The sequence below is a fragment of the Neopsephotus bourkii genome, unplaced genomic scaffold, assembly GCF_033783945.1.
Source record: "Neopsephotus bourkii isolate Nb327-2 ecotype Australia unplaced genomic scaffold, CSIRO-AGI_Nbou_v1 NB_1663, whole genome shotgun sequence".
Lineage (NCBI taxonomy): Eukaryota > Metazoa > Chordata > Aves > Psittaciformes > Psittacidae > Neopsephotus > Neopsephotus bourkii.
In genome coordinates this window covers 1,534,424-1,558,337 of record NW_026902137.1, presented here as the reverse complement: position 1 = coordinate 1,558,337, position 23,914 = coordinate 1,534,424, and the positions used below count along the sequence as shown (strand labels likewise).

The following is a 23,914-nucleotide window of genomic DNA, read 5'->3' as shown; positions in this document are numbered from 1 at the left end:
TTTACTTGTAGAAGGAGGTCAGGTCTGAATATGGTAACTTTCTTTTTAGAGGCTGCAATTTGTATCCTGTGGCAATTACTATGAAACTGATAATTCCACAGGTAGCTTCCAATGGGATAAGAAGAATGGGAAGTTCTTGCATCCTACGGCTTGCTGATACTGAATTACTGGAGAACTTGATACCACCAAAAAGAGTACTAATGACTTGCTGCAACAGTATGTAATCTTACCAGTGGAGTTCAGTACTGTTCATTACTAGATTCCAGATGGAATTCACACAAATATAAATCCTGCTCAAGTGAAAAAGCTTTTAAAAAATCAGTATTTCAAAAGTAGTCTAAATGTAGAGGATTTAATGGAAGATTCTTATTCTGATCCTTCTACCGAACTCACTATGTGTCCTTTATACTGTGTCCTTTATACTTTAAAATAGCAGCTGAACAGCACCATGACCAACACAGACATGCAGAATAGCCTCAAGGAGTTTGCATTTACAGAGGAGCTTCTATTTTCCACCTGGAGAAATAACACTGCCCAGAATACAAATGCAATTACTGAAGGTGATAATTTCTAACTGAAGTCATATAGTGGGCATATACAGCATACAACATCTATTCAGGAGCACGTGGTAAAGCTCACTTTCATTTCTAAGCTTGCAAAATACACTTATTAAAACTACTTTATGAATATTTCACCAATTTGAGAATATGCAGAAAAAATCCTAGCAGCTTAATCACATCTGCAGTGACTGTCCTGCAACATCTGCTGAGTTACCACATGTATACATTCAAGCACGTAAGGAGCGAGACACGGTTTTCACTAAGAACTATCCTGGCACAACTTAAAGAACCTGTTGCCTCCCAGTGCTTCCAGAAGAAAAGAAACTACATTACACATAGAATCCCAGACTGGTTTGAGTTGGAAGGGACCTTAAAGCTCATCCACTTCAAATTCCCTGCCATCAGCAGGGCCACCTTCCATTAGACCAGCTTGCTCAAGGCCAGTCCGATCTGGCCTTGATTGTTGAGTTCTCTCAGCTGCCATAACATTTCTGATTATTTTTGAGCAATCAAACTTTGGAGTCTTACTTTATTACACCCCTGCCAATATCCAGCAGCTCCTCATTTAAAGCAAGCTCCGATGGTTAACCAGGAAGAATTCCAAGAAAAGAAGCAGGAAGCAACAATCTACCTGTACCCTGCACTTCAACAGTCTATTTCTCATGTCTTCAAACACCTCAACTCCAACAGCTTTTCTGCTCTTCTTGACCACCAGCTGAAAAAGACTGAGCAAACAGAATCCCCGGTTCCATGCCAGGCACCCAGCGAGGAAGAGCTGAACTCACACTGCAGCTTCTCTCTCAGCTGGGCACTAATCTAAGCCTTTTCCAAGCCTTTTCCCTACCATGCATATATATACACTCTGCCCAGACTTTTTTAACTCAGAAATTTAACCAACTTTGACACCCCCATCTCCCTCAATTTTTTGCTGGAGTGGATCAGCAATTATCAAACTCTATAGTGCAGCACACAGGAAAAGGGGATGAGCTGAACAGGATCAGCAGGTGGAATTGTATACACCTTATTTTCTTAGGAAACAAGGCTAAAATACGTTCATTAGTCAAATACGAATCTGTGATGATTAATGAACTACACTTAGAAGCACAAAGAGATTGCAAAACACAATAAACCTCTCAAGTCACACATATCCATCTGATTTCTGTATTTAAGCTTAATTTTTAGCATTTAGCTCCTCTTTTGTTTATATAACAAATACACAAATTAAGTCTCTTTAGTAAGAAACTACTGTATTAAGAGCTATCTTTAATAGTAGCACTGCATAGGATTTCAACTCAAAACCAGCCTAGGGCTTCTTAGAAACTTAATCACAAAAATAAGACAACATACACTCTGGAATCGTTATTAAGATATCGCCATTTGGTTTTATTACAATAGAAAACACATTCAGGATTCTATGAAAAGCAGATTATTTAAGACAAGCAGTTCTGTCAGCAACTGGATGTGAAGGGTCATCATGGGTGAACACCAACAAGCATTTTAACTCTATGGGACTTTCAGAACTCTTGCCAGTGGAAATGAGCTCAATGACTGCTTTCAAATTATGTCATAAATAATAATTTTCTGAGCAAAACTATACTCTGAGAAATCACTATAAAGTAGCTATGTCTGCTTTATAATTCACTGTAATGGAAAAAGTACTTCCAAGTACACAGAAAGCAAAAAGTACATGCAAGCAGTTTTTCTGTAGTAGAAAGTTACACACATCTTCATACGTATTTAGGGATTTGATTTGAGTTTGTGTGTTTGGGTTCTTTCTCCCTGGTTTTGCTTTTTTTTATATGATGGTATGGCTTATATTGCCATTTTTGGCCCAAGATGTTGCTACCCTTTTCCAAGAAACCTGCCAGAGTTTGCAATTCAGAAACACTAGTTGCAAGGTTTGAAGGCTGTGACAGAGAGCAGGGCAGCATAACAAACACTCAGCGAAGGATGAGGTAAGTAGAGTTTCCTCAGAAATGTACAAGACAAATGATCTGGCATATAAAAAGATATAATATGGTACATAAAAAGATATAATACAGAATAATACAGAATTAACTGTCGGAGGAGCGACCCAAATCAAGAAGACATGAGAATAACCATTGCTCCACAATTAACATCTTCCTGTCATTAAAAAGAAACCTTTCAAACACTTGCCTGAATTTCTTCGGTGGCTGCACACTTACTCCCAGGTAGGTAGGAGGTCTGGTTTTATAACATGCTGCCATAATGTGTAGATCATTAGATAAATTATACTCAGCTTCACTATTGCATATGCCAGTGTTTGTACTCAGGCAGGTTTGAACAAACATGCCTGAAAATAAATCTCCCTCACAGTAGGAAATTCACTGCACGCATCCTTTTGGGATTCAGCTCTTTGAATTCCACCTCTAAGTAGTGAGCTTTCTCAGAAGCCTCCCCTATGGCACAACCTGATGCTGCCAGGCCAAACTGCATCATCTGCAGTGGCATTTTAATCCAAGACGGCGAACTTCATCACCAGATATTTTTCTTTGTGAGAGTGGTGTGGAATAACGAAGGCATTCTAGTGGAGTGCAGCCCAGATGCTACAAATACTCTAAGAAAAGGGAAGGCAGAAGGGGATGATCCTCATGTTTTTCTTTTAAGAAATCAGGAGATAGAGTGAGGAGCACTTTGAGTGCAGCTCTGAGTGCTTCTTGGTCAAGGAAAAGTGAGGAAAGAGGTGGGAAGAAGCTTCTTACCCTACAGAACCAGGGAGTACACATCAAAATAAAATGTTGCCAAAGGCTTGAGATCTTCAGAGCATTACAGGAATTCAATTACAATGACTTAATTCAGTGATGGGATTCATATTAAATAACTGGCTTACTGAGGAAGGTAATACTGTTTCCTATTTATTTCAAAGAATAGAAGAGACAACTAGGTCAGAATGAAACCCCGTGACTATGTATTATACATGCATAACTCTGAAAATATGTTGGCACATGCTCTTTATAATTTAAAAACTACTGAAATAATTGCACATTGTTGGCTGCTGTAAGCCTTATGTTTAGTAATTCATTTTCAAAAGAGGCTACCCTGCTCTTTACAGGCTTCCCAATCCAAAGTGCATTTGCTGGTTCAATAACCCAGTAAAAAAACATCACTGCATCATGAAAAAGCTTATTTACCACAGCTAGTAACAGTGGTTTTGACAACCCCACTGTGTAACCCAGGAGCACAGGCTTCTGGGGAATGTGTAATATATGCAAAGTTTTCTTTGAAAAAAAACATAAACTGTAACATGTCCCCTTTACAACAGTTATTTTTATCAACAGGGATGGGAATTACATACAATTAGAAGAGATGAGATTAGGCATTTCAGAGCAAGTTCAGAGTCACCTGTTCACAATGATAAGGCACCTTTTTGTGTGCGAGACATAAAATACAAATACTCCCCCTCCTTCCCCCAGAACACTGAAGCCTCTTTTTCACTGAAGGCATGGATATTGTGGAAAAGTTCTTTCAAACATTAGCTGTAATCACCCGGTAAGCCCAGGCAGAGCCAGCTAGTTTGTCAACTTACTTGTTTAGCAAATTTGCAGTTACTTTAACTGTTCAAGTTTCATCTTTAAATTAAAAAGGGCTGTAACAGCATTGGTTCTATTGTTTGACATTTTTATAAGTTTTTTTGCCCTAAAATAAGTTTCAAGGACATGGTCAGTTTTGTCCAAATAAGTAACAAGACGAAAAGAAAAAGAAAAAGGAAAAGGAAAAGAAAAAAGAAAAAGGAAAAGGAAAAAGAAAAAGAAAAAGAAAAAAAGAAAAAAACTGCTGAGTAATCAACCAGGAAGAAAAGAATAGACACATATTATGAGAGTGTTGAGTACATGTTGGAAAGGGAAGCAATTATGAGGTCTGCATCAAGGGATATTTATATAAGGAATGGAAACAGAAGGTTTTAACAGCAGAATGGCCACTCCTGCATGTGAGCAGCACTACACCTATTCACTAGGAAGGCAGTAAAAATCAAAGTAGTCCCTGCAGTAATACATCTGCTGAAATTTAAAATCCAGAAGCCTAAATGGCCTGTTGAATAGCTGTGAAATGCAGAGCACACTGGAAACCAGCCCAAGACTCTAGGCTGAACTGCTGAGCTAGTGTCAACACATCACTGCTATCAGCAAAAGTACTCCCGAGGTTAGACCTAGGACCTCATGCACACCTCCCTTCTACTGCATACACACTCTGTTTAACTATTCACAAAGCCACATACAGACAGCTGCTCTGGTAAGAATGAGTGAGATGCAGACTCGAAGACAACACTTGAGCCAATTCAACAGACTAAATAAAAATATAATTATGGGAAATACAATTTAATCACTTTGGGAAGCAACCCAAGTGACATGACCTTCAGAGGCTGCAACAAGGGGAAAGCAAGATAGATAAACCAAGAACTGTAAGAGAAGAGGTGTCCAACTTTTGTCCTTTCTCTACTGTGGACTTGCTAATGAGAAATCCTTGACATTGAAATAGAAACTTCACCCATTATGCCACCTTAAAAATGCGTATTTTATATTTTTCCCCCTATCTAATTTATATATACAACAGATACAATCCATTGTACTTTTGGCTCAACACAAGATCCACTTTCTTGTTGCCTCTGCTTACAGGCTTTCATTTCTACACCCTTTTGAAGTACAGCAGTATTTCAGAGTCAGAAGTCATATCTCCTTTTATCTCCTGCAACAGGTGTGTGTGTGTATATATATATATATATATATACATAATATGAGTGAGGTTATCTGGGTAACTATTATCCTGAATATTCCTATTGGATGTTTTTCTGCTACAGGTAAACATACCTTGTAGACAACTGTAATGGAGATGTTAAGATTCGTATGAACTAAGGAGGAATGGAAACATGCACGTATAAACCTGAAAAACCAGCAAAACAAAGGTTAAAAGAATAGCTTTTACTGATAACAAAGGACACTTCTTTTCTGAGGAGTGTTTGTGTCAAGACCAGGATGCCTTCACTCTGATAAGACACAGATGACTGGACAGCAAAGGAACCTGTGGGTTAAAGAGAGTGCCAGCAGGATTACGTTACATCACATACATCCTTCCTTTTCCTGTTAGCCCAGCAGGAAAACATACTGCAGCTACAAGGATATGGATATTCCTAATAAGGAATAAAAAGACAACTTAAGCCTTTACTTCAGATTTATGAGGGCTGACGTAAGCCAGATTCTAAAGCAAAGGACTAAGCTTAAAACAACTCAACTCCCATAGGATACCAAATATCCACCTATAAAGTAGGTTGTCACCAAAAGGAACCCAAAAGCATAACAAACAGCTGACAGATACCATTAGCTCCATATTGCACATAAAAGACACCGACTATACCACCTCAACACACACATGTCCTGGTGCTTGTGAGTACACAAGTGTGAGAGAAAAGAGGAAATGATGTGTAGGAGAGAATGAGTGGAGTGGGTAAAATTAAACTGAGACTTTAGAAGTAAATTCCACAGTCCTTTCCTGTAAAGTCTCACTGAGATTTGTCATACTAATTTCCACTGACCTCATACACAATATAAATGATCAGTCTGACACCCTACTGATACCCTACAATAGCATCAGAAGATGGCTCTATGCTGTGTTATGAACATATTTAAAATGATAGTAGCAAAGACTGAGGAACTACAGATTCACAGCCTTAAACACCTTTCTAAAAGCACTGGGACAATTAATTATGCAACATTAATCCTCGGCACCGATTCCTTGGGTTTGCTAAGTACAACTTCAAAAGAAAATGAAACATGGGAAACTCTTTTGAATCCACAGTTTCTAAGTTGAAAGAGCTGAAAAACATGTAACCTGACTATCAAAACAAAGAGACTGCCTGAGGAAAGACAGAATAACTCTGGAAATGTTGTGGCCAGACACCACGTGATATTCACACTGTAACTTCTACCTCAATACCAGGGATCACCAGTGTTCCTTATGCAAACTGTGCAGATAGAACTGGTCCATCAACTTCAACACGCAGACGAAAATGCTTCCAACAACACTGTCTGCAATCCAAATTAAACTATGTCTTCAGGCCTCTCAAACCAAAGACTTACATGAAAATTATAGAGAATTTATTCATTAGCATCCCTGTGCCCCAAGAAGCCTGCCTGTATAACCTGCCCCTTGGCAGAAATACTTCATAGGACTTCTTTCTACATACAGATAGCATTTGATACTGAACAATTGGAAAAAAAGACATGTAGAAACAGTACTGCAATATACAGCACTAAAAGGGATGCGGAGAGGGGAATCAAGAAGTTTGGCAGTTTCTTCCCTTTCAGCAGCACATCAGTAATTCCCCAACCGCAAGCTGTTCTCAGGCTAAGGCTGTGGCAGGCAGGACAAAAGGGACAGAACAGGCTTTGCCACCAGCTCGCGTAAGTTGCCAATGAATTCCCTTCCTGACTAAAAGGATGTAGCTTTTACCGACTTCTAAGAAATGCTCAGAGAGGAACAAAAGACAAAAGTGTACATGAATATCATATGCCTCTTGCTTGATTCCAAGAAGCCTGGCAAGGAAAGCCACTGCAGAGAGCTCCATGAGAGAATTAAAACCATTTGTAAAAACAAAGAGATGGTCTATTTTTATTTCAGCCATTTCCTTCTCATGGTACAATACATTTCAAAGAGGACAATTCATATATGCAAACCACTAAAGCCAAAACTGGTTGAACTGCTGTAATCTTAGAAATAGAGCAATATTTAAAATGCCTGGTTCTTAAATACCACTGTTGGAAAACAAGATATATTAAACTTGGCACGCATGTTAACCCACAGCAGGGAGAATTAAACTGCTTTTAGGAAGACAGAGAAGAGAGCAAAACTTGAATCATCCTACAACAATCAATCAGATTTTTAAACTGTTGGATTCACTGGTATTAACTGGACAGTAACTGGATTAGCCCCTCACAAATCACTGCTTTTAGAAACTTATTTTAGCCTTTTGAGCTCTTGTTAAAAAAATTTTGTAATAATACAGTTTCAGCACAATACTGCATTGACTCTGAACTATGCTTCATCCTAATATTTGTGTGATGAGGATTCAGGAGAATGTTTCTAGTGGTCGTGCACACCTGATCCATGTCCTGATCTGTGGACTGGAAGGGAAGCAGTCACCTTGCTACTCACAAAGCAAGACAATGTTTTTCAGTCAAGAAACCAGATATTCCAGCCTATTCCTTTTATGGCTGGAAGTACCCATGTGTTATTATGGGCAGACAACATGAAGTTGGTTTATAAGGGTTTGTGTTCTTTTATTCATTTCATAATGGGCAAAACTAGTTTCCTGGGCCTCCTCTTGTGGAAGCTTACCCTATATAGCAAGATCTTGAAACAACCATTGGCTGCCGTTTCTTGATGGAGTATCAAATCCCTGAAAGCAATGAATACACAATGTTCTTATTTACCAAAGACAACTTACCAAATTTAGCCCCAAACCTGTCTCCATAGTAGGTGGTTTTATTGGATTTATGTAGCTTTGGTAGCAGGGACCCTGCAGGGGTAATCACTGTGAAAAAAAGACGAAGAGCTGTGCCACGCTGGAGAAAGCCAGCTCCAGGACACCCACCACTGGCCCCAGATAAGCCCATCAGAGATGCTGGTAGTGTGTCTGCAGTAACACAGTTAAGAAAGGGTAAGAACCACTGTGCAGCAGTTGTGTGGGAGAGGAGTGAGAAAACATGAGAGAAACAAATCTGCAGATACCAAGGTCAATGAAGAAGTAGGGGAGGAGGTGTTATCAGGGAACTGAGTGGAGATTCCCCTGCAGCTCATGAAGAACATGGCTGTCCTCAGCAGATCACAGATGATCCCACAGTAGAACAGGCAGACATGCCCTAAAGGAAGCTGCAGCCTGTGCAGAGCCCACACAGGAGCAGGCTCCTGTGAGGAGGCTGCAGTCCACCTTGTGAGGTGGGCTGATGCCAACCTCATGAAGTTTAACCATGCCAAGTGCAAGGTCCTACACCTGGCTCGGAGCAATCCCAGGCACAGCTACAGGCTGGGCAGAGAAGAGATTCAGAGCAGCCCTGCGGAGAAGGACTTGGGGCTGTTGGTCAATAAAAAATTGAACATAAGCCAGCAGTGTCTGCTTGGCAGCCCAGAAAGCCAACCATATCCTGGCCTGCATCAAAAGGAGCGTGACCAGCAGGTCGAAGGAGGTGATCCTGCCCCTCTACTCTGCTCTTGTGAGATCCCACTTGGAGTATTGTGTGCAGTTCTGGTGTCCTCAACATAGAAAGGACATGGAACTGTTGGAACAAGTCCAGAGGAGGCCACGAGGATGATCAGGGGACTGGAGCACCTCCTGTATGAAGACAGGCTGAGAAAGTTGGGGCTGTTCAGCCTGGAGAAGAGAAGGCTCCTTGAAGACCTCATAGCAGCCTTCCAGTATCTGAAGGAGGGGCTATAGGGATGTTGGGGATGGACTATTCATTAGGGACTGTAGTGATAGGACAAGGGGTAATGGGTTAAAACTTAAACAGCGGAAGTTTAGATTGGATATAAGGAAAAAATTCTTTCCTGTTAGGGTGGTGAGGCACTGGAATGGGTTGCCCAGGGAAGCTGTGAATGCTCCATCCCTGGTGGTGTTCAAAGCCAGGCTGGACAGAGCCTTGGGTGAGACAGTTTAGTGTGAGGTGTCCCTGCCCATGGCAGGGAGATTGGAACGAGATGATCTTAAGGTCCTTTCCAACCCTAACTGTTCTACGATTCTATGAAAGGAGCCCATACAGGAGGAGATTAGCTGGCAGGACCTGTGGTCCATGGGGACCCACACTGGAGGAGTTTTTCCTGAAGGAGTGCATCCCATGGAAAGGACCCATGCTAGAACAGTTCTTAAAGAACCACAGCCCATGGGAAAGCTCCACACTGGAGAAGTTTAAGTATTGTATCCCATGGGAGGGACTCCACAATGGAGCACATAGGGAAATACCCTTTTCGCACTTCCAAATACCAAAGTTCATCTGACCTTACACAATTCCTTTTATTAGAACTGTCAGACATCTCTAAACAAAAAAAAAAAAAAAGCATCAACTTTTAGCAATCAGAACTTCTACATCTTGTAAAAATTAATTACAGCTTTCTTTTTTGATTCTTCCACTTCCTTGCACTGTGAACCATGTCCTACATGGAGCTTGATGGAAATACAGGTTGAAAATAAACTGTGCTGTAACTTCAGGGCCATCCTCCCTCAGAGAAGACAAGACAGTTACAAAGACTGAAGCAATGTCATTGGTAGACATGTGCTGACAGAGCCCTAATGGGCAAAACCCTCTTTTATATTTCACTTTTAAAAAGCAACATTGTTAGATTTCCAGGTTTTTAAAAGAAAGTACTTCAAAAGTATAAACATTTTCCTGTGGTAACCTTGGAGGAGAATTTTCTCAAGGGAAAAGCTGGTGGTGTGGCCAGGTGGTTATGAGCAGTCACTGGTAACTCTGCACTATCAGTACACCAAGCAGGTAGCCAAAAGCATTCAGTATTTGCTTTGAATTGCAACTGTTTCATCAAACCAATATTCTGCAGCCTGTAACCTTGGTTACACTTTACCTAAGGAAGACTGTACCCTAACACCTTATCTGCTCAGAAATACATGAATTTGTTTCATAATTCAGAGATTATGTTTCTCAACACTACTCGTATTTTAATTGCAACAGAGAGCTCTGAGCACAAAGCAACACTGAAGAGATGGAGTCCAAAAGTTACCAGAGTTACCAAAGCAGGAATATTTATGTTCTGTTTGCTCTATAAAAATCTCATTTTGCCCCACAGCTACATTTATGCTTCAGCTGGCTCTGAGGCTAAGAGGCTCCTAACAAATCAAAACCCCAATCTTGAGCATGTCAAATACTAATGCTGGTGATTGCAACAGGTTATTTTAGACCTTCTCATGAAAGATGAAAAGGAAATTCTCTAAAGAACTTCACCAAAGTCTCTTCCTGCCTGTTACCATGGAAGGGGAAGGAAGGAATTTATCTGGAAACCTCCACTTATCACTGCATTAGCTATGTGATATGGTAGCGAGAAGAGATGGACACACAAATCCACAAGCCATAAGCCACTTTATTCATGTTATTAAATTGATTTTTAATTAGGGCAATGAAATAATCCTATTATCACCCAGAACAAAAATTTTAAGCCATAATTTAAGTTATTTTTATTCCTTTAAGCAATTTTTGTACTTGTAATTTATCAACTGATGATTGCCTGGAAGAGATACCTCAAATCACCTCCCATTTACCCATCTTTTGGCAGTTTTAACAGTTCCTCTGAAATGCAAGTTAGTAGAAATAATGAGGAAAACCACAAATTAACATTTCCATATTTCAAACAAAGATACTCAATGATTAAAAGTTATTCCACATAAAACACATGAACAAAACCTGCCAAGATAAAAATAACACACCATAAAATACTTAAACTTTTGCCTGTAATGAAGTGGTCAGACAATGACAGACGTGGAGACATAATATACACAACAGACACTAATTTAAAGCTGGGCTACAAAGCCTCTCACACAGGATGAGGAGAGCTTTGTTTTACTCTCAGACATTTCTGAACACAGCCTAACCAACTGTCAAGCAGCATTTATATCTTCTCTCTCAGAACCTTCCTATGTATATTTTTGTTCAAGTTCCTCAATACAATGACAGCGAGTGACACTGTAGTTTCACAGTAACACATATCCTAACACATAAATGTGAAAAAAACCCTCACACTGAGCCTCCTGCATGTCCGTGCCACACTGCTACTGAAATGTATCAAGAAAAACAAACCATATTTAACATGAAAGTTAAAATATGAAGGTACCTAAAGATGAATTCCTTAGAAATTCAGTTCCTCTCAGTATTTGCAATAATACGGAGAAAAAGAGTGAATAAACAGGGAACAAGGGAACTACAAACAGAATAGCCTCTTCTACCCCAAGCAGCCACCTTCCTGCCATATTCAACTACAACTTCCAACTCGTGAGGTATTTCTCAGTTAAGATATTTTACTTCTTTCAGCACTTCATGCAAACTGTAAATCAGACTGCTTTACTAAAATCAGAGGGCAAAGATAATAGTTCTAAAAAATTATGTAATTATATGACAAGATACATTTTATGATTTAATTCTTAACATGTGTAATTATTTCTCCAGCACGTTTGTACATATATGTTTGTATATTCATTTCCTAAGGCTCTCAGTTGAAAGACTAAGAGCTTCTAATCTAACTCCTTCTGAACCATTCTCCATCTCACTGTTTTCCAAAAGCAATTCCAGGGTTAGGGAATGTAACAGGTATTCCTTTAATACCTTTGGATGTGTGTTTACATGCACCTTTTGTTAATGAAAATCCACATAAAAGTTTCTCTTTCAGTTCAGGTTTCTTTCTGGTTCATTTCTCTTTTCTTCCTGAAGACTTTTCCTGCTTCATTTTGTACACTTGTTCCTACTGCACACATTCAAGGGAATGTAAAAGAATTCCTTTCTAAAAGTTGTATTTAAAAATAGGTCTATTCCTTTTTAGGTCATATTAGCTTATTGCACTGTCTCGTGGCTCCTAAGCTTCACTGAGGGAAAATACCTGCCAAAACAGATTCCTCTTTTGTTACAGAGCCATTGTACTCGAATCTTTCTCAAAGCTCCTTATACACACCTCTCAAATACTGTAGTTGACTTGTCTCTTTACTGCTATAGCATCTTTTAGAATGGCAATAGCCTTTTTCCGGTGCTGACAGGCTTTAAACTCTCACTGTACCTTCATTAACCAGATTTGCTGGGGCCATGTCCACATCAGCAACTAGCAAAATGTAACAGCAGAGGGGGTAAACTGTAAGAGGGGTCTGCAGCCCCAATACCAACACAGTACACATTTCTAGAGTTTGAGTTTTGGAACAGCTTTACTCTGATCCCACAGCCCCACACCAGTGGGACTGCAGCTTCCAGTCTAGTTTTATGCAGAAGCAAGTCAGCTTCCCTGACCCAAGCTCACCACTAGTCAAACCAAAGCACAGTCTGTGAGAACAATCAGGATTCATTTCCAAAGTGGACTCCTTGTCCACATAAAAACAATTAAAACACTAATGCAGCTGCCTTCCCTGTTTCCCATTCTCCTGCTTCTCTGTGGCATGTGTGCTAGCCACATGGAAAACCTCCACACCTCTAAGTTACGTTCACTGACTAGCTCATTCTATTGCATTAATTCTCAGCTCATGGATGTAAAGTATTTTCATGCACGAGTATGCTTAGTCACTTTGTGCCAGGACTTCTGCCTTTCACTCTGTTTTGACAGCTTCAGAGCAGATCCTTCCACACAATGTTTCTTTATAAAAAGGTAAAAAGGAAACCCCAAAGTTCCCCACTCTCCATCATTGCTTTTTCCCTTCTTCTACATAAAACAAAGACTAGAAAATTTTTCCTGCAAAACTACTGGAAAGACATGACCACAGCAGTTAAAAACTAAATAAATAAGGATTCTCTTAGACAAACAGATTGACTGCATTTAAAGCATGTATCTATTTAACTTGAATGACTAATGCACAAAGTACTTGTGTCTGCAAATAGGGTGTTTCTCTGAGGCCTCAGCAATGGGATGGACCACAGAACTACTTGTTTCATGTGGAAGTAAAACCAGCAAGATGGTTTTTCCCCCATTCGTTATGTGTGCTAGAGAAAATAATTTTCCAAAACTAACATTTCTGATAAATCTCTGAAGTAAAGTTTGAGCTCAGTGAAGCCCAAACTGCCACGCAAAAGTGAAAAGGTCACTCAGCTCCTCTGAGTGACTCTCCCCATTCCCAGGTACTGAAAAAGGTACGTCACTCCTTTCTTCAAAAGAACAAGACTAACGACCCAAGAAACAACAGGCTGGTCAGTCCCCTCTCAATCCCAGGGAAGGTCAGGGAGCAAATTCTCATCAGAGCTATTTATTAACATATTATAGACAGAAGGTGATTTGGATTAGTCAGCACGGATTTATGAAGGGGAAATCACGTTTGGCCAAACTGACAGCTTTCTATGGTGAGAAACAGCAGTGACAGCAGTGGATGCTAGTTACCTTTGATACTGTCTCATGCTACATCCTTGCAGACAAAACATATGGGTCAGAGAGAACCATGGGGGGAACTGAAAACCTGGTTGAACTGCAAGACTCAAGGAGTTGTGGTCAGCAGGATACCACTCAGCTAAAGGCTAACCCTTAGTGCTGTAGCCAGGGCACACACTTGGCCAACACTGTGTAACTTATCAGCTGAACAATGCTATCAGCTGAACAGCTCACCCTCAGCAAGTATGCTTATGAAACACAAGTTCCACAAAAAGAAGTGCAAAGCTCTACACCTGAAAAGGAATAAACCCCATGTGCCATTTTACACACCATATGCACACTGATTCCTGTCTTACTGCAATTTTCTTTTGCCATGGTAGGAAACCTCACAAAACATTCACACAGTGCTGCCTTGGAGCCTGTGGTATACCTTCATTATTTACATAACACCAGAGGTGGGGAAGTTATTGAATATAATGGGTGATAGAAAAAAAGACAAAAAGACATTTTACTTTGCTGATGGCAGGTTTCAAGCTGTTCATACTTTTAAGTATTTCCTTCATTTTAACTCATATCGCAGTAACTTTCCTGAGCAAATCTGGACAGTAAACGATATGTTGTTCCATATCTCTTACACATGATAAAGCCTCTGTCCCCATCTCTGCAGTACTTACAATCAAATTACTCTACACTAAAAATATTCCGTATGTAACAAATTTGGACTGCTGTGTGACTTACAGGATGCTGATCCCCTAAGAGCTTCTCAAAGTTTCTGACATATCTGTATAAATTAATCCAAACCTTATTGAGAAAGAATGGCAATGAAGTTTATCTTACGATATAAAAACCAAACTAGGATACTGCCAAAAATCCCAGTGACGTATACAGGTATTTTGATTGTGGAGGCACAATATAGCTGCATACCAAACTGATAAATCCACATCAGTGTGCTGCTCTACCACTTTAGCCTTAAGTTTTTAACATATCCACTAACTTTCACTCATTTTACAGTTGCCAGTGCATACATTTAGCTCCCTTATCTCATTATTACAGAAATAACAGAGCATCACAGTTCACATGACAGTTTTATTTCCCAATTAAAAGGGGGGAAATCATTAACTTTCATGAACAAATTTCAGAAACTGCAGAACTTCTTTTGATGCTCATGGAAAGAGCTAAGACTGGTAGATCTATTGGAGAACCACCTGAGCTTTAACTACTCTGACTGCTTATTTTGTGCTTTGGCATCAGACGAAAACTACTGGGTTTGTATTACAGCTATTTTTAAGTGTATTTCAAAGGCATTACTTCTGAAGTGTCAGTAAGAAGCAATCTCTATATTATCAACTCTCACAACAGAATAAAATGCAAGGCCACCACCTTCTGTTCCACCATCTACCTTGCAGCTTTAGAACAAGTCACTTTAGAAAAAGTTATTCAGTTCCTAATAGAGGACAGAACCTACTCAGGACTTTGTGATTTCCAGCCATTAGTTTTTCTTCTTGTTTACAGCTCAATGCTTGCTCCAACATATTTCCCCATTCCATTTGCAGCACTTTATTGAATATTTAGTGGCTCATACATACCCATATTCAAACAAAGATATATAAAGTTTTTAACTCTGGGGGGATGGAAATAGAAAGCTTGACCACTAAATTACACTATTACCTGTAATCACTACTAACAACTTCACCCACTATTACAGTTATTTTAAAGACTGTTTTTAAAAGAAGCCTTTTGAAAGGATATTGTTTACTAGCAGTCTAGAAACCCAGAACCAAAACCAGATCCTGTCACCTGTAAGACATTCTTCAACCACAGAATAAAGCTGGTACCTATACTAACCTAAACATGGTTCTTTAGTATGTTCTGCTCAGAACTGTACAGCATGCAACACACCTTGTTTTCAAAGAGTGTTCAACAGCACTGAGGAAGTGCTGTACACCTGTACAAAGGTGCCTCTCTCTGGGGTGGTAATGATGAAGAGATCCCCAGGCACATCTCATGAACACAGATAAAAAAGGCCATGGAGATATCAGCAGAAAGATACTGGTGAATGATACTGCCCAACAAAAACTATTTTGCTGAACAGACTGTCACTGGAGGTACCCAAGCAATAAACTAAGCCAAAACAGACTGCACAGATCTGCAACTCAACCCGGCAAGGCTCAAAGAACTGCTTCATTCTCTACTACCAGTGGCAATCACAAACCTGAGCTTTGCTGATTATTTGGAATCTCTTGATAAAGAAAGTTCTTTGTCATTTGCTGCTTGTACTTGCTTTAACAAATTAGACAGTACAAGATACAGTTCCTCTTGATTAACTTGGACTCAGCTGTAAGAACTACTGTACCCAATGCACTGAAATTCTTACAGTTACCAAGGTTAAGAGTGTACATACAATGCCCCATTAGAAAAATAAGCTGCTTCTCTGAATACTCTTAGGTATTACAAATAATCAAAGAAACCAGAACTGGAAATCTAGTGTTTGTAACAAAATTAAGTAATATTCCCATGTGTTAAATTCAGTGCCAGCTGGAAATAAAGTTTGCCTATTTCCAACCTAAATTATGTTTCACTGAAGTAAAACACAGGAAGCCAAAAGATGTAATGGAAATGAGAATTTCTGGGAGGGTGAGGGGGTAATTGAGACGATTTAAGTAAACAACAAGATATCTGAAAGTCTGCTACGGGTCACTGTCCTTTTTAGAACTGCAAACTGCTGCAAGCACAATCTTATGTTCCAGAGGAATCATCTTCATGCTTTCTAATTCCAACAGAAGTCCACCACCTGCTTCCTGGGAATCTTTTGCAAGTGACCAGATGGCAACAGGAAAACATAGCCAGGAGGAGACAACAAAATCACCCCTACTCCACAACATTCAACTGCTTGTTACATTCCAGCCCATGCCTCTGAAAAATAAAACAGAAATTATAGGAAAAAGATGGATTAGAACTGCACCACTATTTCGATATTCTCAGCACTTCCATTTAACTGGGGTTTTGTGGGGCTGCCCTGAAACCCTTTTGCCCTTTATCAGAAGATAAAGTAGGGCTCTCTTCTGAAGTCTCTGGACTCTGAAACCCAGGACTTCCAACTGTAGTAATAAATAAAATCCTTGACTGAAAGTTTCAGTCTTTACGCCCCAGCACACTTGAAAGAATAGGTTTATCTGCTAACAAGTTTTAGCCGCATCCTTCAACTTCCAGAGAATCACCATACTGCAGGGACACAACCTAAAGCCCACAGGTATGTGAAGAAGCTTAGAACTGCCTCCCAAACTGAAACTTGACAGTGAGCCAGAGGTAAGTGCACAGTAAGAATGACAGCAGCACAGTTATCAGGGGAGCACAGTCCTACTGTAGCAGTCTGATATTACTGAAAGAGTGCTCTCACCTTCCTCTTCATGTTCCTCCTAGTCACATATGGGGACTCCTAGTCCCCATCTTTGTGCCAATTCTGCTGCTGAACAGACACTCACTGACCTGTTTAAATTCAGTAAATCCTCAGGAAGAAGAGAAGCCCAGAGTTCCCCAGAACTGAAAAACTGGTTTTAGTTTTATTTTTAATAAAATAGGCATACTTTGCATGCCCTGACAAACTGTCCTACACAAGGAGTGTAATACAGTGTGAACACACTTAACACACCATACATACACTCCTTCATAGCTTACCCATCCATGCAAAATGTGGCAAACCAAGAAGGTACACACATACTACAGTAAAAGTCTATAGGGTCATAATGCTGCATAATGACCTCCTTAATCAGCACAGGAGTCTTCCAGGTGCAAATCCTGAGTCTACATGTGAGGAGGTCTTGACAATTTTGTTCAGACAAGTTTTATTTAGCTTGTAATGCATAAAAACATTCCTGTATTTGATTATAAGCTGTGAATCAGAAATACAAAATACAGAGTTTACCATTTTAAAAATAGGAAGTGAAAGATTAAAAAGCAAAGAAATCCCAGCTGTGGAAAGGGCTTTCTCTATAGATAGATCCTATCCCTATCATTACTGTCAACAAAGTCCCTGCCCTCTTAACTCCCACATTGTCCGCCCTTAACTGTGCATTCATTTTGTTTGTATCTTCTACAGTCAAACATAGTGTCTACTGGGAAGTTCACAGCTTTGAGGTGAACACACATTAATCTGAGAGCTTTTTCACGTCTAACATCACCATCAGGAACAGCATTATTTTGTTCAGACATTCACATCCCAGGTGAAAGCAAGACTACTCTTAAGTGTCACCTTTGCTTTACTAATTCAGGTTGTCACTAATGCCATAAGTCTCATAGTTTTGAGGGCCTGACTGGGGTGGGAAGAAAGGGAAAAGAAGAAAGTGATGATATACCACACCTCACAGGACTATGTTTAAAACCTTTACACCACTGAGAATATCTAAATAATCCACCAGCAATGGCAACAGGTTTCCACACAGAACAAATCCACTTGCCAAAGTTAGATTTCAGAAGAGGGGTTAAACACAACTGATCCGATGGTGCACAAAAAGAACAATGAGAACACCCTCACCTTGTGATCACTTATTCATTGACCTGAACTAGATCTGGTTCAAGCAAATGTTTAACAAATGTAGCATTGCTCTGGAAATTGGTCATTCTAAATACACAGCACATGCTGCATTTGCAGATGGCAAAGATATTTTAACACTTTAGAATATCATGTTAAACTCAAATTAACAAGCACAAAATGGAGTACGCCCATTATCTGTGTAAGTACTGCCCACTGTTAAGTCTTCCTCTGTATCTTCAGCTTCAGATGATGAACACTTTTGAACGGAATTAAACTAAATAACACAATGTAAAACAAACTCGAAAGCTCAGGTGACAGTTAGTTAGTCTGGGTAGCTATAGAAGGAAGGTGGTCAGAGTGCTTTCCTAAACCCTCAGCATTGCCCTCCTCTTTCCTGTTATCATCATACTTATTCTTCCCTTTCAAACAGCTGGAATAAGAAGCTGCTTTGAGGACTACGTCATTGATGATAACACGTGCCCTGGATGAATTGTGTACACTGAAGAACAGAAGCAGCCTTTCTATCCTTACACAGAAAAGAAGCCAGTGTCACACTGTTACTTTTTACCTTTTAAGCTCCCGTATTTTCTTTTTCCTCACTTCCTTTCTAGAGTGAAATGCCCTTCATATGCAAGATCACCCCAGGAGGTCATAACTTGAAGAGACAGTAACAGGTGTCCAACTACAGGTAAAACCTAGTGAAAATATGCAGCTCCCTACTTTTACAAAGGTTAGTAAGCCTTGTTAAAGATCAGACCAAGCACATTACCATCTCATGAGCATTTTTATATATTAATCTCAGTATTTCTTATCTAGTCTCTGAAATTATGTATTTACAGCAGTAGGAAATACACACATACATATAAACACGAGGCACTTACAGAGTGAAGAGAATTTAATCAGTGATCCAATGGTCAATTAGTTCAACTCTGACAAGCCAAAGTAAAAACCCTTTAAAGTTGAGGAATCCTTCTAAAGAATCAGCTCGCTCCAGACAGACGCTCTGCAAATAAATGAAGAGCAGCTCATGGCAGTGGCAGAGCAAGATCCAAGGTGTCAGAAAAGTACATACAAATGCAGTATTTGGAGCAGGTCTTAATCCATTCAAATGTTTATGAAACCAGTGGTGAAGAAATAGTATTTGGATATCTGAGCACTCAAACTGTCAAGCAAGAGTAATGATTATTAATATATAATTAAAAGACAACACTGGAGATAGGGGCAGGCACTAGAATGGTTACTACCAAAAGTATGTTAAAAATTAACACAATCTGCTCTTCCATGTCTCAGCACTTCTTCTTCAGCTTGCTCAGCACCCAGTCTTTGTTAGCTTTTCTCACTGCAACGGACAAGACAAAACTAAAAAGGGTAGTAACCACTTACAAATTACTTGCACTGGCAAAAGATCCATCACAATCAAGTGAAACTGAAGGAATCAAAGAGCTCATTTTATTTTTAAGTAAATGAACATGCTCCCAGTCACAAATTATATTCTTGATGGATATTTCACTGCAAATGGCTATCCACTTGATGAATAAATGAATAAAAGAGAGCCAGATTATAAACCTGCCTTTACTATGTCTTTTTCTATTCAAGATTGCTTTAAACCTTAACAGATCTTTCCACGTATCAAGATAATACTAAGAGAGAAAAAGTCTACTGAAAGGCTACCCTTGACAAAAAAAACTAGGCCTCTAAAGAACAGAAAACAGAGCATAAAGATTTCATACAGGATAATATTAACAACCTCTTCTTGAAAGCTCCAGCTTCTATACAATCATCTACCCAAGTCCAAATACAAGATCTGCACATTCTGGGTAAAAGGTAAGTCACCCAAGTTTCACTTCTTCTTGATTAGAAAAGGTTCCACACAATAAAACTTTAGCAATCCACCTGATGCCTAAAAACAGACCTTTTCCTGCTTACCAACAATACCATTTGAGTCTAAACTCTGAACTTCAAAAATCAATGATCTAAATGCAAACATGCAAGTAGTTCTTCTCATGCCTGAAACAATAGGTCTCTCCTACCAGCATGGTTTAGAATAGCTCAGGCAGGTGGGTGGAAAGCAGGCATTATCAGTTTCTAAATGGGAGGACTGTAATAAAACTTAAAAAAGAGAGAGCAGCATATTAACATACTGCCAAGTTTAAAAAATGATTTGAATAACCAGCATAACAAGATCTAGTATCGCGTTTCCTCAGAGAGGGGGGTAAAAAATCCACCCTTGATGTTTTACCAGGAAGTTCGTTCTATGCCTGTGTATAGTAAAAGCAGAAATTGCCAGCATAACTGAAGAGCTGGTCATACAAAATAGGGCCTTGGCTGCTTTAAAATACTCTTTCCCAATTTGTCACAATCCTGTCATTTCTATTGAGTGTAATTTCCAATTATTATGAAGAAAAAGATCAAACCTTCAACTGCAGCAACTCTGCACTACAGCAAGTAAAGCCAGAATGCCAGTCTCTTACAGAAAATGTTCAAGTCCATATTGCTTTATTCTTCAGAAAAGAGGGATGAACAGATAAGAGGAATGAAGAAGAAAAACTACCTTTCCCTCTCCAAACTGCAGACACAGAATTAGCTCATCTAACAGTCAAACCAAACCCAAGAAGGACTGCATAAAATTGTTAAAAATACTCAATTTATGAGACAGTAAAAAGTAAGTATCTAGAAAAAACAGAACCCTCCCAACCTAGACTATAATCATGGCTTGTCTGTTTCGTCTTCTGAGGTAACCACACACTTCAAAGTGCTTCTACAGCTGGCCAAAGTACAGTTATAGGCAGCAACTGAGACAAATACTCTCCTCTAGGTTATACACACGTATTCACTTTCCTTAGGTGTAAGGGCACAAAGTAGTTCCTTCAATTACATGTAAGTGCAGCAGACTGACAAGAATTAGAACATTACCGGAACATTACTGGCTAGCCAAACAGAAAGGCTTCACAATAAACAGCACGCCCAGAAGTTTCACCATTACCATTTGCAAGGGGTTTATCCTCTGCTCTAACCATACAGACTCTTTTCCTTGCTTTTAAGCAGAAAACAACTGAAAAACATCATGAAAAACACTTTACTATGGTTGAACAGATTTACCACTTGGTTTAAACAGCTTAAATTTACAAAATATGTTCATTTAGATGCTATCCACTGATAATGCTGTTGAGAAGCCACTTATCCATTGCATATGCTCTACAACAGAAGAACATTAATTGATTTTCTACACCTCTCATGAAATATTTTTCAAGCAATGCTAAGGCGAGCTTTGCCTTAACAAGCAATAACAACCATTAATTTCAACTCTACAAGAGAAATATCATGCTACATTACTACCTGTCTTATTTGTTCTGTAGTTAACTTTCCCAAACCATTTTGAAACTCAGAAACAAAGAAACACAACAACTTCATATTTCACATCTGTTCCACCACAGAAGAAACAGAACCTTAAAGGTGGAGAGAAAATCGAGGGAGGAAATCGAGGTGATGCCACTTAACTAATAAATTCATGTAAATAATCTCCTCAATCTCTCTTAAGCCCCAAAGAAACTGTTTAATCTGTAAGAAGCTTTCAAAGTTAGCACTCGGAAGTCTCAGTTATTTCCCACTACAACATCATCTTGCACATGCACTGTATCAAGTCTTTCCTTTGAAGACAAGAAAATTCACTTTGGATCAGAATGCTACATATTATTTCACTGATCGCTGAGGGTGAATGTGCTCAGTACACTAATTAAAACTGTCAGACACCACAACTAACAACGCACACTAGAGCAAGTTTAGATTCAAATGGCTGTAGCAAAGAGCAATGTAACTGGCATTACACCAGAACTGCTCTGGACTTAAGCTGTGAGAGAAAAGAGTTTCAATTTGGTTGTTGGGTTTTTGTAGGTTTGGGTTGTATTTTTTTGTTTTGTTTCGGGGTTTTTTTTAACTTTTTTTTTTTAAAGCACTACAATCCTCAGAATCTAAGTCTGCAGTTCATATTTCATTTTTAAACATCTATGCCTTATTTCAGGTAAATACAAGCAAGCAGAGCTGGATCTACTGTCATACCCTCAAAAGTGACTTCGCCTTACAAGACTGTATTTCTCTCCTTTTCCCTTTGAAAAGGATGAGTGTTAGGGTAGCAGACACCAAACAAAATTATGAGAAACTCACTAAAATAAGTAATAATATATTGGGAAAATATGGTCTAAACTACCCTGGTTTCTGACTTCTTTGCCTGTAACTAAACTATAGATAAGTTTTGCTGGGATATTTTCTGAAGCTTCAAGGGTAAAGGACGACACAAAATGATAACAGATATCTCAAGTGCTACACCTGCCTTTCCCTCTGCATCACACACAGATCTGAAGTTCTACTTGCCATTTAACATCACAAGTTACAGCTGAATTCTTGGCTATCAGAACTACTAAAGGCACCCTCAAACACTTTCTGCTTATATCTGGATACTATTGCTATACAAGGTCAAAGACACCCTCTTTGGAAGCAGGAGGTGTAACGGCTGGAACTTGTCCGTGTTTCCAAAATAAGAGCAGTGGAACCAGCGCTGCCATTCTGCTGTGTTTACAAGAGAGAATACAGTTCAGTATAAACCTCCAGCTACAGTCATGCTTTATCACTGGGAAACATTACTTCAAGGTACGGCTGTATCCTGACGAGACAAAGGCAGCGAAGCCTCGCAAAGAGACTGCAGCGTGAACTAGAGGGGCCCCAGGACGGAGTGGGACGCGCTCTTCAGAGGAGCTAAATAAGAAGGCTTGAGAGCGCTGCGTTACGGACCGACTGCCGGAAAACAAAGCCTCTGACGGGAGCGAATCCCCAGAGCCCAAAGGTTTCGAGGTTTATCAAAGCCACACGGAGCCTGGAAAAGGTAGCAGGGGCAAATACTGCTGGGGACAACGGGAGTAAGAGATGCAGAGATGGGGGAAATAGGGGACCCAGCCAGGGGTCCGGCAGGTGCCCCAACCCGCCGGACGAAGGGGCTCCCCAATGCAGGCCGGCAACGTCGGCAAAAGGGCGGCAGAGCCAGGCAGCCCTCCCAGGGCAGCGCCGGGGTCCCGGCACCGCCACCCCGTGCCCCGGGGAGAGAATGACGCTGCCGTCCTAGTCCGACCTCCGGCCCAAGACCTACACCCGCCAGGGCCTGGGGTGGCAGCACTGGCGGACAGACGTTCCCTCAGCGAGGCCCTCCCGGGGCGAGAAGCCCCTCAAGCAGCCAGGCCTACGCCCGCCGGGGTCCCTCTCTCCCCCCTGCCTCGCCACGGCCGCCAAGAGAAGCCCTGGGGAACGCCACGTCCTGAAGAGTCCGCAAAGCCCCGACCCCACGGTGCCCGCCACCGCCTCCCGCTGCCCGCCCCGCCCGCGGCACGGACCCCGCTCCCTCACCGGGCACGGGCGCAGCAGCCGCTCCGCTTCCCGGCCAAGATGGCAGCGGCTCCAGCCCGGCCTGAAGCAGCGACTTCGCAAAGTCGGGCGGAAGCAGCGCATGCGCCGAGTCCCTTCGCGGCCACTGCCGCGCCATGACTACAGTTCCCGGCGTGCTCCGCGGCGGGTCCAGCGCGGCGGGTCGGCCTGCGCGGCAGTGCCTGACTTCCGGGTCGGTGGCCGTGCGTGTTGTGTGCGTGGGCCGTGGCGGTGGCAGTGGGTCAGTGGGCGCTCTGCAGCACCAGCTTCCCGGGACGGGACTAGTGTTTGGCCGTGAGGCTGCCCGGAGCGGCAGGGAGCTGTTTGGTCCTGATCATCACCTCAC

General features: G+C 40.7%; 1 protein-coding gene across 2 annotated transcripts in view; it reads right to left on the bottom strand.

Annotated features, from left to right (window-relative positions):
* ITCH (itchy E3 ubiquitin protein ligase) overlaps positions 1-23,694 on the bottom strand; it is a 58,081-nt gene extending 34,387 nt beyond the window's left edge. For both annotated transcript variants that reach the window (XM_061375496.1, XM_061375497.1), the window contains exon 1: positions 23,551-23,694. In XM_061375496.1, the coding sequence (XP_061231480.1) occupies positions 23,551-23,652 (102 nt within the window). In that variant the 5' untranslated portion in view covers positions 23,653-23,694. The remainder of the gene's footprint in view (positions 1-23,550) is intronic.
* Between the last annotated feature and the right edge of the window lie 220 nt (positions 23,695-23,914).